General features: G+C 44.0%; 1 protein-coding gene across 1 annotated transcript in view; it reads left to right on the top strand.

Moving 5' to 3' along the window:
• PAPPA (pappalysin 1) overlaps window positions 1-17271 on the top strand; it is a 179910-nt gene that overhangs the window by 104673 nt on the left and 57966 nt on the right. Inside the window, exon 11 of the mRNA XM_071766589.1 lies at window positions 17151-17264. Within this exon, the coding sequence (XP_071622690.1) occupies window positions 17151-17264 (114 nt within the window). The remainder of the gene's footprint in view (window positions 1-17150; window positions 17265-17271) is intronic.

Below are 17271 nucleotides of genomic sequence, written 5' to 3'. Positions count from 1 at the left end.
CCAATGCAGAATCCTGAGCCCAGTATTGCTTTTTTGTCATGGTCTCATTTATTATTTTGCACTGTAAAAGGAACTTTCCTCTGGGCCCTTACCAATTCCTTCGTAACTTTTTTTTTTCCTTCAAGCTCTCTGTGTTATAGTAGTCAAAAGCCCACGGTCCCCAGTTCAGGTGCTGCTTTGTGTCCATTTCCCCAAGCACTCTGTTCCTGAGCTGCCCTGATTTCCTCTGGATGCAGTGGTGCAGTAAGTAACATCTTGTCCTGTGGTGGCAGAAACACCACCACGTGCACACACAGCAGAAAGCTCTGCTGTGTAGCCACAATTCATGCCTGTTTGTTGTACCCTGATGAAATGAAGTTGTCAAAGCCTTGTTAAAAAAAAAAAGAAAAAAGGGAAAAAAAAAAAAAAAGTGTTGTATTTATAGGCAGAGCACTAGCATATCACACACTAGCAGAGAGAATGGTAACATGCCTCATGTTATTGCCTGGCCCCTGGGGAGATAACAGTGTGCTATTTACTTCCAGCAAAAGGAATTTTTGCTTTAGCTCAGCTGGTCCTACTACACCAGGTTGAGTGCATGGGCTTCATTGACCTTTTTAATCATATATGTTGAGAAAGTCTTTGTTTTACCCAGGAACAGGACAGGCTCTTTGGCTTGTGAAAGCACCTGACTTGTCACTCCAGAGAGGTTCAGTGGCGTAGCAGGTCATCAGTCTGTTAGCTAGCAGAGATGAAAATTAACCTAAGATGTCCTCTAATCACTGCTTGTAATGTTCACTGGTGTGTAAATATGTTTGGCTTCATTATCTGCACAAGCACTGAGCCTTAGAGGTTTTTTGTATTGATGGAAGCAACACTTTTCCTCACCCAGCTCTCTTTTGGGGTAGTTTATATGCTTGCTGGTGTTGTGCAAACTTTTTGTGTTGTTGCTGGGTAGTTTCCTGATTAATCAGAGGGGCATTTGTGTTGTCTTCTCATCAAGAATGCCATGAAAGATATACCTGAGTGCAGTACACAGCAATATACAGAATACATTAGCTACCTGTTTGTTTGCCTTCCCTGTTTCTTCTAACTGCCCCAATGCTCTCCAGGTGGTTTAAAACCTTTGAAACATCCTTCATGATTTAAAATGCTTCTTGTCCTTAGATACCTCAACACCCATTTCTGTCACTGTCAGTTTTGCCTCCTGATCCTGAGGAACAGGCATCATGGGTTGGTTCCTTGCTGTGTCTCTCATTTGCCTGCACGCACTTGCTGAGTCTTGGAGGGTTGTTCTTGAGTGCAATCTGGAGAACACTTCCTTGTTATTGCAGGGTTATTGTAAGGTTCTCTGGACTGACCACCCCACACCTGTGTGCACCATTCAGCTAAGACATGGCCTATTCCTGCATGGTTGTTCCTTAGGAGCAGGGTGTACACAATTGCTTTTGTTTTGTGATGGACCCTACCTGCTGGCTCTGAACTTGTTAGTATGAGGCTGCTGAGCATAATAAGGGAGGGGAAAAAACCCTAAACACTTCACGTTATAGGATTTGGTTTGAACAACAAAATGCTTACAAAGAATGACACGGTCTTGGTGAAGAGATACACATTTGAAAAATTGAAAGGTCAAGCAGCCCCCTCATTTATTCAGTCATCCTTTCTGCAGAAACGAGACTGATAGACAGCCACTTCCACTTTCCTGGCAGCCACCCTTCAGTGCTGATTAAGAAATATTCTCAGTACTGACAGCATCATATTTAGAGCCAAAGAGGACCAGTCAGCAACATTGCAGCAGCAGAGAAATGTGAGCACCAATGGAGGGTATTTTTACAGTTTGATTTTTTTAATCTGGCATCCTCCACAGATCCTGAAGAGAGGCTGCTCAGTATCTGTTGTCGACTGCACAAGGAATTCAGCAATAAGGGCTTAGCATGCTCTTTGGCTTCTCTTTCTCCTCCTGCTCTCTCTGTGAGTTTGTAATCAGCCTTTCCTTGCCATCCACTGTGTGTGAAATATTATCATTGCCAATGTACTGGTTGTGTGGGGTTTTCTACAGCACTGTTTATTTCTCAGGACATTTCATGTGCTAAAGATTATTGATGCTCCTGACACCAGGGTAAGCAGTCTTGGGCTTGAGAAGACATGAGTTAAAAAGTGAACTCATGGCCTGCCTGGAGAATCCCCATTGTATCATCTCTGTGAGGAATGTTAAGTAGGAACATGCAGTGTGGATTAGGTCACTGTCAATGGATGATGTCCTGTAAAGCTCAAGAAACCAGAGCCTTGTAATTACCTTAGTTGACTCAGTCACAGTCTTAGTTGACTCTCAATGCACACCAGTTTTGTTTTGGCACATTTTACACAGAGTGAATGCAGTAGCTTACTTGTTTAGTGTCGTTTTTTTTTTTTTTTTTGTTGTTTTGGTTGTTTTGTGGGGTTTTTTTTGTTTGTTTTTTTGGTTTTTTTTTTTGGTTTTTTGTTTTGTTTTTTTTTTTTTGTTTTTTTTAGTGTTGTACAGAGCAGGAGGGATTTCTGTATTTTGCTAAAGTATCTTTTCTATCTGGACATGCCTTGAGAGAAAGCCTCTGACAGGCCTGTTTCAGGAGAGTTGCTCCATGGCTGGGGTGCAAGGAGCAGCAGGAGGTGGGTGCAGAGCAACCTTGGAGATGCCATTTCTCCTTTCCTTTTGCTGGTGGCACTCCTGCTTTTGGAGAACTGCTTTGTCTGCAGTTTTCCTTTTGGCCTTTAAAATGAAGAATTATAAAAAGAGGCTAATGGGTCTTTACAGGGCTTACTGTTGATCTTGTTACTCCTATCACAGCAATGTGTGCTCAACACTTGGCACTTGGTGTGTGTGTTGGTAATTTGGAAGGCCAGTCCCTCAGTAGCTATGGCTTTCATTGAACATCCTCCCAGATGTGCAGAAGTTGTTTAGAGCCAAGTAACTATATATATATATATATATAATTCTTTTTTTATTTTCTCTCTATACTTTTTTTTGAGGTGGGTTCTCCCCTGTGCAGAAAAAGCCACACAGCTCAGGCACAGTTAACTAAAAGCGAGCTCTTTCTTGAGGCTGCTGGGCACAGGCAGGTCCTGGGATTCGTTTTCATTCCTGGACTAATGGTCTAATGAACACACCCTGATCTCCTCTGGGGTACCCCACAGGGGCTGCTATGGAGTAAGAAGTTGTGGAAGAGGATTCTTGTTACATCTTTCCCACAAACAGAGGCCCCCTCCTCCCCCTGTTAGAGTTCCCACAATTGCACTCATCCAGTCTCACTGCAGCAAACTTATTCTTCCCCCATAGCAGAAGGATATCTAGAATTGCAGTATGTTTGAAATAGTCCACAAAAGGAGAAGACAGAAGCATGCAAATATGCTGAATACTAGAATAAAGACCATGGCAGAGCAAGAGCTCCAAGAGTGGTAAGGAGATACCGAAAGAAAATTGAAGAGAAAGATGATGAAGTTCTCTGCCATGCAATTTTATTCTGGCTAATAAATATAACACTGAAGGTAATTCCCCAAAGATCCAGCGAAGCCAACAGATAGAGTAATCTTGAGCAGGAGTGGGAAGAGAGGAAACCTGCAACTTTTAATGGAGAAGCCATTCCTTTCCTTTGGGATGATCGTGCTGAGAAGAGGGAGGGTGTCTGTCTGTCGGCTCTGCAAGTGGCCCTTTTTGAACTTCCCAATTCACAGCCAAGCCCTGTTGCTCTTCAGTGGTAAGAGTTTTGTTGTGGTTGGAGGGATAAAAAATCCCCATTTTTAATAAGATGATTTGCTTTGCAAATGTCTTTGTTATTTATAGCTGAGCCAGGCTTTCAACCGCTAAGCTCTGGAGGATGAGGGCAGAATCCCACTAAGAAAAAACATTAATGGGGGAACCATGAGTGATCTGAAACCAGTTCTGGAAAAATATGAACTGGACACTGTGCACAGGCTGTTGCAAGAGGAATGTAGGTTTGTTGTATGCATCTGAGCTCATTTCCATTACTGGCAGATCCACCAAAAGGCTTCAGCTTATGTTACAAAGTCTGCAAGTCTAAAATTAGCTCAAGGGGGTCCAAAACTTTGTCTTCATTTCAGCCTTCCCCTGGATACTACAGACCAGCCAATTTGGTCTTTTGCCTGAAGTATGGAGAGTTGCATCATGAGCCTGGCCCCAACCATCAGGCAAATTCAGGCTGGAATGCTCCTTCCTTGGCTTATGTGATTATATTTTTCATATTTTTTTTTCAATGTGCAGGGTTTAATGAAGCGTTATCACAGCCACACTGCTTGATCTTCGTTCCATTTAATAGAGGTGGAAACTGGAGCACAGAAAGGTAGAGTTCCCCAGAACCAGGAAATTCAAGAAATTTTGAAGGGGAAACATTCATATCTTGAATAAAAAGAAAAATCTTCAGGGCCTTCCAAGAGTCACTGTCTGGGAACAGAGACCTGGAAGGGGCTCGGGGTCATTAAATCTGCATTTTAGCTGTCAGCCACCTCACATCCTCTCATCTGTGAATTAACCAGGCTTTATCCTAGCATGGTTTGGCTGTTCATTCCCAATGTGAAAGAAATGGAAAACTGTTCCACCAGCTCCTTGTTTTAATGTCTGGAAACCTTGTTTTCCACCTGTCTTGCTGGAAAAGATGGATTTTGTAACTTTTCAGCCAAAGGAATTCCACTGATCCTTATTTGCATGTTTGCATTTGCATCTTTGCCTCGTTTGAGGAGGTCGTCCCAGCAAAGGTCCCACACCAGGCTGAGGGATGCTACAAAGATGTGTGCTAACATCAGTGCCATGGCTCCTGCTCAGGAATAATCTTCGTGCTCTGGGGAGGTCTCTGAAGCAAAATAAACTGAGAAATGGGATTTTCTAGTCTTCCTAGAAAAAGACTCAGATGCAGAAAGGTGGCTGGGAAAGTGTTACCCTTAAAGTCAATCCAGGTTGGGCTGGAGAAAAGGGGATGCTTCCCATCACATGGAAAACTGCTCCCTGCTAGGACAGGACAGGGATTCTTTCCCTCTCACCCCTCCATCCCACGTCTTCCAGTGCTCCTTTGCTCCTGACAGTAGTAAAGCAGCAGACCCCATGGCTGGTGTTGTAGCCTCTGGCTGATTTGTGTAAGGGGAGGACAGAGAGAACACAATGAGATGTCAGAGGAGATTCCAAGCAATTTTGCCAAACACTCAAGGGATATTTTTTTCTTTCCATTCCCCTCCCCCCTTAGTTTTTAGAATAATTTTTCAAGAACACATATGCAAGTCATCTAAGGGAAACAGAACAGTGAGTACCAGGGGCTGGTACACTGTGTTCCCTTTGTGTACTGTAGAGAAAATAGATAAAAGAAACAAAGGATGATGCAGAGAGCAAAGCAGCCAACAGTACTTTCAGACAGGTTCAGTCTGACCTTTTCAGAGATGAAGGTCAACCAAAAATCCTCAGGTGCCGGAAATTGGTCCTGTCTTCCTAGGACCAGGAGACATTTACCACTAATGAAATGAGAGCAGAATTCCATGCCATTTGCTGTTGCTAGAAGCAAGAAGAAAGGCAAGAAAGGAATATTGTCTTGGATAATAATAAGGATTACATGCTTCTTTAGGAAGTAACTTAGCATTTTATGATCATATCTGCTGTATACCCAGCCACCCACCCAGATTACACACAGCAACAGAAAACAACTTGGACCCCCCTGGCATCAGGGAGCTGAAAAACAGGACCCCACGACAGGGGTAGTGCTCGTTAGTGTGCACTCATCTGAAAGGAGACCCCCCCTCCTCAGCCCTTGCCCCTCAACCTGCCACTCTCTCCGTCTGCTCTTGCTGCTCAGGAGTGTTTAGATGCAGAGCATGTCCAGCCCTAAGCGTGGGATAGCTCTCCTGCATCCCATCCGGGTTGTTTGTCATGGGTGCCTCTCCATTCAGAGCAGAAGGATTTTTGCATAAATGCACCAACACGTCTGCTTTGTTCCTGCCTGAAGGCTTCTCGGCAGTTTGCATCCCACCCCTGCCCTGGCCATCTTCTTCCTGCCCGCCTGGCATGTAGCTTCATCAGCTTTTCCATGATTTCCCACTGCAACAGTGGGAAATAAACCTGGCTGGAACATTGCTGGTCAATCGAATGCAGTTAAAAATAGCCAGCTGATTGTTTTGGATAGAATTAAAGCAAGTGATTGGAAAGAAGGCATGGAAAAAGGGTGCAAGAGTGAAGCCATCACGGGCATTACTGTGTAATTTGGTTTCATGTTTTGCAGCAGAAAACATGTAAAATATGTAAACAGAGCTCTCCAGGATTGTAATGTAGCTACAAAGCCACAGATACACAGGCAGGCAGGGTGCTATTCTTCAGCAGAACGGAATGCCATCCCCAAAACCACACAATCATTTCTTTAAGCCTGAAAGTAAACTTTCTCATGCCAGGGGTGGAGAATTTATTTTTCCTTTTAAATGTCTCCACTACTTGTTCAGAGTACTGTAGGCATTTTAGCCCACATTGTCATAAGAGACCTCGTAGTTTGAATGCCAATGATTTTTAGGGTGTTCATCTTGAGATTTCACTAAAAGGCGTGGGTTTTGGAGGATGGTGCAGCACTGTCCTGAAGATCTCTAGAGTCAAACCCTTTGTTCCCACCTGCAAACAAGCAGCTGCTTTAAAAAGCCAACCAAACAAAAACCAAAAAAACCAAACCAAACCAAAACAAAAAAGTAAACCAAAAACCAACAAAAAAACCCCCCAACAAAAACACCCAACCAAAAAAACCCAAACAAAACCCCAGCCCCCCAGTCAAATGAAAAAAAACCCAAACAAAATAGAAGTGGGGACTATTTGGCTAAACTCTTGAGCTGTTCTGAACCTCTCCTGAATTGTGCTGCCTTAGAACACTGTTGAGGAACCCCAAATCCATGCTCATTTTTGGAAATAATTCCTGCGAAGTTGGAGGATTACTGTTTCCTCTGAGGTCATTCCAGTGGTGAATCTGATAAGAAGAGATGATTCTCCTGTCTGGTGAGTGGGCCCAGCTCCCTTGCTATCAGCAGGAGCCTGCCCATCACCTTGGTTTCCAATGTAGCCTCAGGTTCTGGCTGCAAATTGTAATCTAAGCCAGGAAATGGTGATCTGTGTGATCAGAGCTATGATCTGCCTCTGTGTGGATGTATCTACTCGCTTGGGAGAAGCCCTCATTTAGGAGAACGTCAAGTTCTGCTTAGCCATTTTGGTCATTGGGCCAAAATCCTTACACTTAGCACTTTGGGCAGTGAATCTTATTTCCCCATTTTTCTGGTAATTAACCACCAGTGCTCTGAGCAAAGAGAGGTCTCTGCAGAGAGAGAGAAGCTGAAGCATGGGGTGGAGAGAACCTCCTTTCCATCTTTTTACATCCAAGTAGCTTTGAAAAATCTGCCTTTCTATCAGAACAAATCTGTTCCAGCAGCACTGTGTTCACATTGTGACCCTTACATGTTGGAAAAGGAAAGCCTCATGGTATGGAACTGTTTCCCAGTGTTTGTTTCTGGCAGGAAAGGCAAAGCCTGGGCATTTGTGAGTTCCTCAGTTCCCTGTGCCCACAGCCCGTTCTCCTGGAGCCTGTTCCTGGAAGTCAGTGAGGCTGAAGGAACCTTCCTCTCACAGACGATGCTCGTACTTTAATCACTCAGTAACTTATTTTGGGAGCAGCTGGGAGTGTCTGGGCATGCCTCTACTAGCCTGAGACATCAAGGATGATATGTTGCAAGTCATCTTTTGGCTTAATTTGTTGGAGGTTGAGGTTCATCAAAGCAACCAGGGCTGTTCTGAGGTTAGAGGCTTCCCCAGCCACCTTCAACCCAACCTTTACTTGGGTGAAGAATTGCACGGGCTGGAGGAAGGAGTTGGTCAGTGCTCTAAGGACTCCCCTGGATGGTCCAACTCATTCAGAGGAATTTCAAAGTAATTTGTTTATGCAGCAGCAATTTCGTTCTTCTGCAGTTTCTCCTGGAAAAACCCCATGAAGCAAGGGGGAGCCTTCTGCATCAAATACCACAAGCCAGGCCTTCAGGTATTAAGAAAAACAATCCATGGGGTTTTACATTCATTAGTGCATGCTCAGCCAGGGCTGACTACTTGGATGGGAACCCAAAAGGCATCTCCTGATGAGGGGCAGCTGCAGGCAGCTCCCCAGGACAGCCCATGGCAATTCTCCTCTCTGCCCCCCACTGTGCCCCCCACCACGCTCCCTGGGAGCCCTGCCACAGCTTTCCCTCTCACTGTTAAATCCAGGGCCTCTTCCCAATGTATCATCTCCCTGGATGTATCCAATTAAGGCCTGTTGACAGCCCAGAGCAGACTTATACCCTTAGGATTAGAGGCATGTGTATGTCTTCCTATAGGAAGGGAAAACAACTGGGTGTCTGGCTGGCTTGCTGGGAGTGTGGGGTGGGAAGCTGAGCAGCTTGGAAAGGGAAAAGGAGGCAGGGAGAGGGAAGTTTGCACCCCCAGTTATCCTTGCATGTGGAAAGGCTGTGTGATGCGTGTGGTTTACACAGCGTGTTTACATGGCCCATAACCCTAAACAAAGCTGAAAAGCATGACTCTGAAGTCTGGAAATAAAAGCACTGGAAACCCCTGGTTTTCTGCACATGAGAAAGTTTTGTTCTTTAAGCACACAGATGTTTTAAAATGAAAAATCACTCTTTTGACCTTTCCTGCATGTGATCATGTGGCCAGAGCTGACATTAACCACTGCATGGCTGTTGGCTTCAGCTGCAGGCAAAGCTCAGGGAGCAACCCTCAGAGCTGGTGGTGGCACCTGTGTTGTGTCACATCTCTTGTAAGCTGCTCCTGTGTCCCCTGTGCACTTGGGGTAGTGCAGAAGAGGTGGGGTTAGGTAGAGGGGTACTAAGGGTCAACTCCTACTGTGCTGGAAATGAAAGGGTTGTGGTTTTTTTCCTCTTTGATAGCTGAAAAAGATGCGACTTAGTTTTTTTCCCCCTTCATCTCTCTTCCTACCAGCAATGTTGCCCAAGTGCTTCTAAGCATCTTTGTTCACCTCAGCCAGTGTGTGATTCTGGTGGAGAACTCATTGAGCTGAAGTTCTTTAGGGATTTGTTGTTGTTGTTAAGTTTCTCTAAGTAGCTGTGTGCTTTCTTCATCCAAGCAAATTTATAGGACCAGCTTTGGGAAGGAAGGAGGGGAAATTACCAAGTGGATTTTAACAAGCCCTATCCTGCTTTGCCCTGCAGGAGTGCCAAACCAGCCAAACAGCAATGAATTCAGTGAGTTGGATCCAGTAATATAACAATTAAAATACACATTGAATAACCTCCCAATGTATGGAGCACATTCAGCCTTTGACAAATTGATTTTTTGAAGCCCGCTGCTTCCAAATGTAAAGCTTCAGTCAAAGGAAAGGGGAACCAAACCAAACCAAAACTCAGCTATGAAACATAAAGCTTCTGATCTACTCACTGGTGGTAAAAACTTATGGGATGGGATTGTTTTCCTTTGCTGCAGCACCCCCATGGCCAGCCTTGGCCAGCAGTTATGTGTGAGCTTTGCTGTTGTGGACTTTGATGGTTCAAGTTAGAGACAGGCAGTTCAGGAACCCAAGTGTGCAGCCAACAACAATCTGCTGGCTACTGTATTTGTTTAACCTTGCTCTCCAGTGGATGGGTATGCAGGCTGTTAAAGCACTTATCAGTCTATAATGCCTTCACACTTTCGTGAGCAGCAGTGTGGAAGCTGTAGACAGGAGATTTTGCTGTAGATTTAAAATGTCTTTCAGTTTTAGTGAGGCTGGTGTTTGCAGAAGGAAGGGAATAAGGTGTTTTTTAAGCTCTTTCTTTATGCTGGCTGTCTAGCAGGTTGTGTTTGGCTGCTGTTTCTCCTGGAAGGTGCATTTTGTGTATTTGGGTATAATATCAGAATGCATTTCAGGGCTAAATCTATGAATTATGCCTTCGGAATAAATCCTGGCAGTGCTGGGGTGGAATAGGCTGTTGTTTGAGAGCAGCATCTTTATGTCCTACTGCTGTGTTGAAGAAATAGCAAACGTTTGATGTGAATAAAGAGGGGCACGTGGCAAGTGGCTCAGTTACACTTTCATGTGCTCCATATGAGGCTGGACTCTGCTTTGCTGTGCACTCATGGCCATCACTTGCTTTCCCATCCTTTCAGGGTGCATGGCAGAATGGCAAAAAGAGCCAGGGACAGATCCCACTTGCAATCATGAGCTCCAAATACTTGTGTTTACTTGTGGAGTTATGCAAATGTTGAGCTGTTTATTAAATCCCCATTAGCATAATTATTTCTTCTTTTTCACACTTTTTTTTTCCCCCCCTGTAGTTTCTGGCCCTGGCTCAACTGATGTCTTTGGGCTGATCCTTTGAACCATGCAGAAATCATCTGGTTAGGGTTTTGTTGTAAAATCAAAACTCCATATTGTGTTTTCCACAGGTCCAGCTAGCATCCTAGATATTTTGATTACACCTGGCTGGATGTCAAAACCATTGTGGTTTTGGGATAGGGCCAGTCAGAACTGGCTTACAGTTTTGTCAGGTATACTATGTGAAGTTTATGGTTTTATGTGATTTTGATTTGAACTCACTGAGTTGAAATGAAGTTTGCTTTGAATCTGGACATAGCAAACATTCAAAGGAAAGCTCAAAGAATGCTGGTCTGCATGATTTAAAAATTGAAATACATTGTTCATACAGACTCTTTGGAAGTGAAATAGCTGCTTGTTTTGAGAAACCTAAAGTAAATAATACATATTGAATACATATGCAATCTGGGCCATCATCTAATGGAAATACCTGTAGCTCCTATTCATTTTGCTGAAGCTAAACCAATTTATATGACAAAGCAAAGTAGCCCTTGCAGCTCCCACTCATTTCTGAATCACAGTCCAATGTTGCATCCAAAACTCTACCCAGGGAAATTTCCTTTTGGAAATGAACACTACCATCCTTATGGCAAAGTAGAAGAATTTATCATCATATCATGCTGCAAACAAGCTCCTAAAGCCATGTTGTATCAGCTGCTGTGTTTTCATACACATGAAAGACACTTTACAATTACTAAAAAGCCCAGCCAAACCTACAGCTGAAAACTAGTGCTCTGTGCTAGGCAATCTGTTGTAACATGCTAATTGAATACTAAGGCTGCAAGGTCCAGACACCATCCTCTGCTCCAGATTCCAAGGGGAAGTGGCTGTGCTGAGACTGGACATAGCAACTGGCAATGGGGCTTGATTTCATCCTGCAGGAGATGTAATCTCCTTTCCCATCCCACAGCCAAATCCTGTTCTTCATTACATGGGTAAAATTGACAGATGAGATTTCCTCTGACTTCAGAGCCAGCTGAATCTGGGAATAATATAGCATCAGTGTGTTACCCCAGAAGTTATATCAGCTTTCAGTTGATAAAGAATTTCTGTTGCTCACCTGCCTGCATCTCTTTGTCCTGGAGCAGGACATGCTGCAGTGTTTCATCTTTTGCCATCAGGCCTTTAAGTACCCCAAAGAAAACAAGGAAAAGCAGACAAAGAGAATGAAACTCAATAAAACAGGACAAGGAGAAGTTTGGAGTAGAAGCCGCAGTTTATGAGCATCAGAGGTCAGGGAAAGTTACTGCTGAGGAAGAGGAGGGAGACACAAAAGTAAGAGGGCTAGTGAAAGAGGGAGGACACAATTTTCTCTCATGTGATGCTTATAACCTATGCTGCTGAATCTGGTATTTGAGTATGGGTTTTTGTTTTATTTTTACAACAGGGCCGTTTAAGCTCACTGTTGGTGCACATAAAAGTTTAATATATGTACCCAGTTTTGAAAAAATAACTTTGAATTTTTTCCTGAAGTTTTAGAGGCCAACCTGAAATGGCCCAATGCTGACTTTCATCATTGGGAGACAACCAGTGACTCCAATCTTCTGACAGGACAAATCCATAACACCAGAAAAGATACTAAAGCATTTCTGACCAGAATCTAAAAGAAAACACAGAGTAAAATTTATGATGTCCCTCGAGTAAGCCCATGTGTAAAATTTCCACCTGAACACTGTGGGCTCATGAGGTTTGAAATGATCTTAGGAATTGGCTGATTTTTGGGGTGTTTGTTGAGACCCAAATGGTGCCCTTTTTAATGGTTCAGTGCTCACTAATATGAGCAATTTCATTTTTCTTTGTAACTCCAGCCCAATTCCCAGACTAAATGAGAAGGACAGTGCAACAGCTTTCAGAACAGATTGGAGATCTGTGCTGCAGTCGGCAAACTGGGTGGTGTCCATGTGGCAGTCAAGCTGCCTTGTAGTACTGGGCAATAAACAAGGAGGAACCTTTCTGATATTTAGCAATTGCACTGTAGTTTCTCATCCTTGGGTAAGGTTAACCTTAGGTCTGCAAAAACAATAACGTATTTAAGAGTAAAAGATCAGGGTGACTGCCAGCCCCCACGTCTGGTAATGGAGAGAAAAGGTTCTTGTTTGTTAAGGGGTGTGTTAAAATGCTGCTTCTGTCATAGTTGGGATTCCCTGGTATTTATTGAGTTAAATATAAACAACATTCTGCATTGCAGTGGGCTAAAAAGTGTGGATTAATTAGGTTTCAGCATTATGGTTGAAATCTGGTTCTTTAGCTGGATCTTCAAGCATGGTAACGTGTCCTGTTCATGCCTGAATGGGTTTCGTATCAGTCCAGGAGTATTTCCATGCCCTTGTGCAGACTCTTTCAGGATGTTGTGTGCTCCTCAAATAGATGACATTGGGGGATTTTACCAATAGATCCTGTTCCTGCTCATTCTGTGGTTACTGTTATGCAAATGGGAAAGGGTATGGCCTGTTTTGTCCCAGAAACCTGAAGTATTCTGTCTTGGTGCAAAAGTGGCAGGAGCCCAGTCCCTGGTAGAAAGGAAGGAGGGAAAGGCAGCAGCAGAACCATTTCCACCCTTCTTCCTCAGAAGAAAGTTTCTCCCTCCTGCCTGATGGCCAGGTGCTCGCCAGGACCTCTCACAGCCATACTTAGCTTGGAGACATGGTCTGGAGGAAACCCCATGGCGGGACAACAGATGGGATTTGGGAGCAGACAGATCTGTGCCCTGGAGAGGTTCTCTGTTTCCAGCTGCCTCTGAGCATGCAGACAGGCACAGCCACATCAACCATGGCATCAATGTATGCAGGGCAGCAGCTGAGTTTAAACAGCAGCCTTGCCCCTCTGCCTTTAGAATTGTTTTGATGTTACAATGTGAGAGACAAGAACCACAAGCAGAGGCAAAGCCTGGGGTGGCTGTCTGGCTGTGCTTGCTGGATGGGAAGGACAGAGATGTATGGCAGCTGCTTGTATTTAACCCATTCCTGTGGGGAGGTTTATCCTTCACACCTGTATGTGTGTGTTTTTCCCTTCTCTTTGTAAGATCTCAGCACCTCTTTGTACCTAATGGCTTTTACCTTCCAGATACCTGTGTGATGCTGGGGGGATATTATCCTGATCTGACAGGCCTGGAAAAAACAGGAGCTGCCTGAAAGGTTGTGCTGGGGACATGCACTGGTAACAGTCAGGTGGAGACCTAGTCCAGTGCCAGTTCACAGGATCTGGGATCCTTAACCTGTAGTTTGCCTGGAATAGAAGCCCCTCAACACAACTTTACATTGCCTGAAGTCCCAGGGTGGCTGGGAATCGTTCACAGGGGTTGTCTTCCAAAAGTTGCTCTTCAGCACAATTTCTCATATTACTTTGAAAGAAAACATTATGAGGAAATGGAGTTGATTGCAATAGTAAATATGTTTTAGATGTGGCAAGGAACTAAGTGCTACCAATATATCACTTTTCCCTTTCTACTGACACATTCCTTGGTCCCCTTGAGTAAGAGAAGGAAAACAGGAGAGGCGGTTTGAAGAACATGTTGTCCCAATGATTGACAAGAGGTTGTATAAATCAGTCAAAGGGAATCCTCCAGGCATTCTCTCTTGTGGGAAGATCCCACAGTGCTCTCTGGCCTTGTTCATTCTCTCTCTCGATGTTTGTGTACAAAATGTGTGGGTGGGAGACAAGCTGTATTAGAACCTCTGAGAGGAACAGACATCAGCTCTTTTAATTGAAAGCAGCTTCCTAGGGAGGGGTACAACATGGGCTTCCAGTAAGTCATCACAAATAGTCCCTGAATACTTTGGAGCAGATACTAAGCTGTGGATCCCTGGTGCTCTGGGGGTCTGAGAACCCGGGTAAGCCCCAGTGAGTGAAGTTTTCAATCCTGCATGATGCTGTCATTCTTCAAAGCAAATACTTTAGTGCTTGGTAACACCCTGAAATGAGAACTACATTTATTCCTTCTTCCCTCCACAGCTGTCAGGTGCTTTGTAGCAAACTGTAGGATGGTAGGAAATAATTTATTTCTCATAAATGTCAGTTGCTGTGAGTTTGCAGCCGTGAGAGATCATAGACTCATAGAATCACAGAATACCAGGTTGGAAGGGACCTCAAGGATCATCTGATCCAACCCTTCTAGGTAGGAACAAGATATAGATGAGACAGCCAACACTATTTAGATGATGCTCTGTCTTCCAGGCTATTAGAACTTGTAGTTTAAACATGTGGTACTGCAGTAAGAGGTGCCTTTGTGCTGCTTCCATTTTCTAAGGATGGCTTAAAGACAGAGGTGAGAAAGTCTGTCCCAGCAAATAATTCTCAGATTTTGCAGTCATGTAGTGGCACTCGGTAACTGGGTAGAATTGAAAAGCTGATGTATCTACTATGTGTTAGTTGGTGGACCCCATAGGTAATAGGGACTCTTTATTTAGTAAGACTGGCATTACAAAATCTTGAAGAATTTTTTTCCATTAGTTAATGTTGAAGAGGTTCTTATAGCCTCTTCTCTTCTCATGTCATGTCTGGCAGACTTTTCCCACACTCCTCAATAATACTCTTCTCCTAAAATAACATTTTACCCCAGAACCACCTTGAAGCACTTCTTTGAGTAGCAGTGGATCAGCCTCAGCAGGAAGAAGCTTATCTAAGCTCTTCAATCCAGACCCATCTACCAAGCCTGCACACCTCTGTTGCCCACATCTCAGACACAGGCTCTTTATGCAGGCAGAAGCAGAACGTGTTGGAGTTCACATACACACAAATCAAACAAGGCATTTAAAAGTTATCAAGATTTCCAACCCACCTCAGCAGGGTTTTATTTTGGGTTTGATTCAAATTTTTGTGAAAGTATGGCTGATTTCTTAATACAGGTTTTCATCCATCCATTAAGTGGCACTTAAAATGCACCAAACATCACTACTCCTGTGTCTTTCAACCACCTTTTTGGAGCAATATAGCAGGTGGATATATAAGAATAAGAACAAAATCATATAAAAGTAATCAGACTTTTGTTCATGTCAAAGAGCTCTCCGACCATATAAATTGCAGATGTGGGTAAGATTAATTTCCTATCTGGAGAGGTATTAAAATAAAAACCATGCTCCCAACAAGAGACAGGCTGCTGAAAATGCAAGAAAAAATTGCGAAACGGTACATGTCAAATTGCTGGCCTGGATTTCAAATGCCAAAGATAGTTTATGTAAAGCCTTTGCTCTGCTGTAAAATGTAACAGTATCCACTGCCTAGCCTCAATGAAGCTTGGTCCCAGTTGTTTTAAAAAATAAATAAACTAAAAATCTTCTTCCAGCCCATTAAAGCTGATTTATGTTTTGTCCATAGATTCCTCTGTTCTGGTTCTTGAGGGACTCAGATTATGGTGGTGATTACATCACTTAGAGCCAATCTGGCTTCTTGCTCCCAGGCTCTCTTTGCATTGCCCAGACTTTGCCTTCTGGGACCAGGAGGGCAGTTCCATGCAGAATTACTGAGTGGGCACAGCATTTTGAATAGTTAAACCACCTCTCTGTTAATTCTCTTGTTTCACCTCAGGGTTTCTTTTTGTTCTAAGAATCAGGGAAATTGCTCATGGGAACAGCTTTACAGACAGCATGTCACCACCTGACCTTCCAGTTCAGGCTCTGGTCTTGGAAAGAAAACTAATACTGTCCTCAGGAGTACGGGGCTCCAATTAGCACCTGGTCGTCTGTGGGATCAGTCCTGGGCTCTCCTATGGCTCTTACAACTGCTGGAGATGGTTTGGCCTCCTTGGCTGCAGTTGTAGCTCTTGTCACTGTACTGTCTGACCATGAGGAATTCCCTCCATCCCTGTGTCTCTGGTAATAACAGTCACTCAGTTCATCGAAGTCTTCTGAATCTTAACAGGTACATTTCAGCTGCTCTGAGAACCTCAGCTGGAAGCATCTTCCTTAGGCAGTGGTAGCCTTTTGCATGGTGGACATTTCCATCTTTGTTCTTATTCAGAGAATGAAGGCTGTGGTCACGTGGGTTCCTTTTTAGCAGCAGTTTGCCTGAGCAGTGTGGTTTCAGGGTAAATCCTACCATTGTTTGCAGCTTCATTTTCACCTCTTACATACTGACAGCACTGCAAGGCCTCTGCTACTTGAATTCAGACGTTTTCTTCTCTGTGCTTTTCATCAATGCCAGCCCTTGGGATTCATCTTCTTGTTCTTGACTAAAAAGAACAGTTTGCTTCTAATCCCACTGCTGCCTGCCATGGGAATGGCTGTTGGTGTCAGAAGGCAGCGATTCCACTTGCAGAACCGAGCTAACAAACCCAGAAACTTGCCTGCTCAAGTTGGGTTGTAGAGACAGGACTACCTTGGTTACACTTGCTTCCAACTTTACATGGCTATCTGTGGCTTCCCTGGGGTGACAGTAACACGCAGGTTAAACTAGGACATGGCTGGAGTTCTGTGGAGAGCATCTGCAGGCTGGCTGCACTGGGAGTTGGCGTGCTCAGATGTGATCGTCACTGGGACTCCAGTGGGAAGAGTGACGACCCATTTGGGTGGGAGCAGAGTTGTTCTGCATGCTGTCAGAGACCTCGTACCAAAGTCAGAGGAAACTGTTGGCTGCCATCCAGCTGCTGTGAGTCTGTAGCTCCTTTGCATGTTTCAGTTTTTCTAATGGAGGTGGAAAAACTGGAGACCTCGCTTTTGAATAATCTCATGGTATTTAGAAATGTTGTTATTGAGTATTATTTTATTCTAGCAGTGCACCTGGACTTTTTTTTATTATTTATTTCCCCACTTTTAAACAGTCATAATCCTTCCTTACTCTCATCTATGCCTGTTTTGGTGTTCCTTTTTTGTCCTGCAGATCTGTCGAACTAAGGTGATCGACTTGAACGATGGGGTCTCTCAGTATGCCTGGTATCCCTGCACAGCCAATTTCCAGTACTCCCACATTACACAGACCATTTTCTGGCTGAAGGTAGGAA

This window comes from Heliangelus exortis, chromosome 22 (assembly GCF_036169615.1).
Source record: "Heliangelus exortis chromosome 22, bHelExo1.hap1, whole genome shotgun sequence".
Taxonomy (NCBI): Eukaryota; Metazoa; Chordata; class Aves; order Apodiformes; family Trochilidae; genus Heliangelus; species Heliangelus exortis.
Note: the sequence above shows the minus strand (reverse complement) of the source record. Positions and strands in the feature narration are given on the sequence as shown.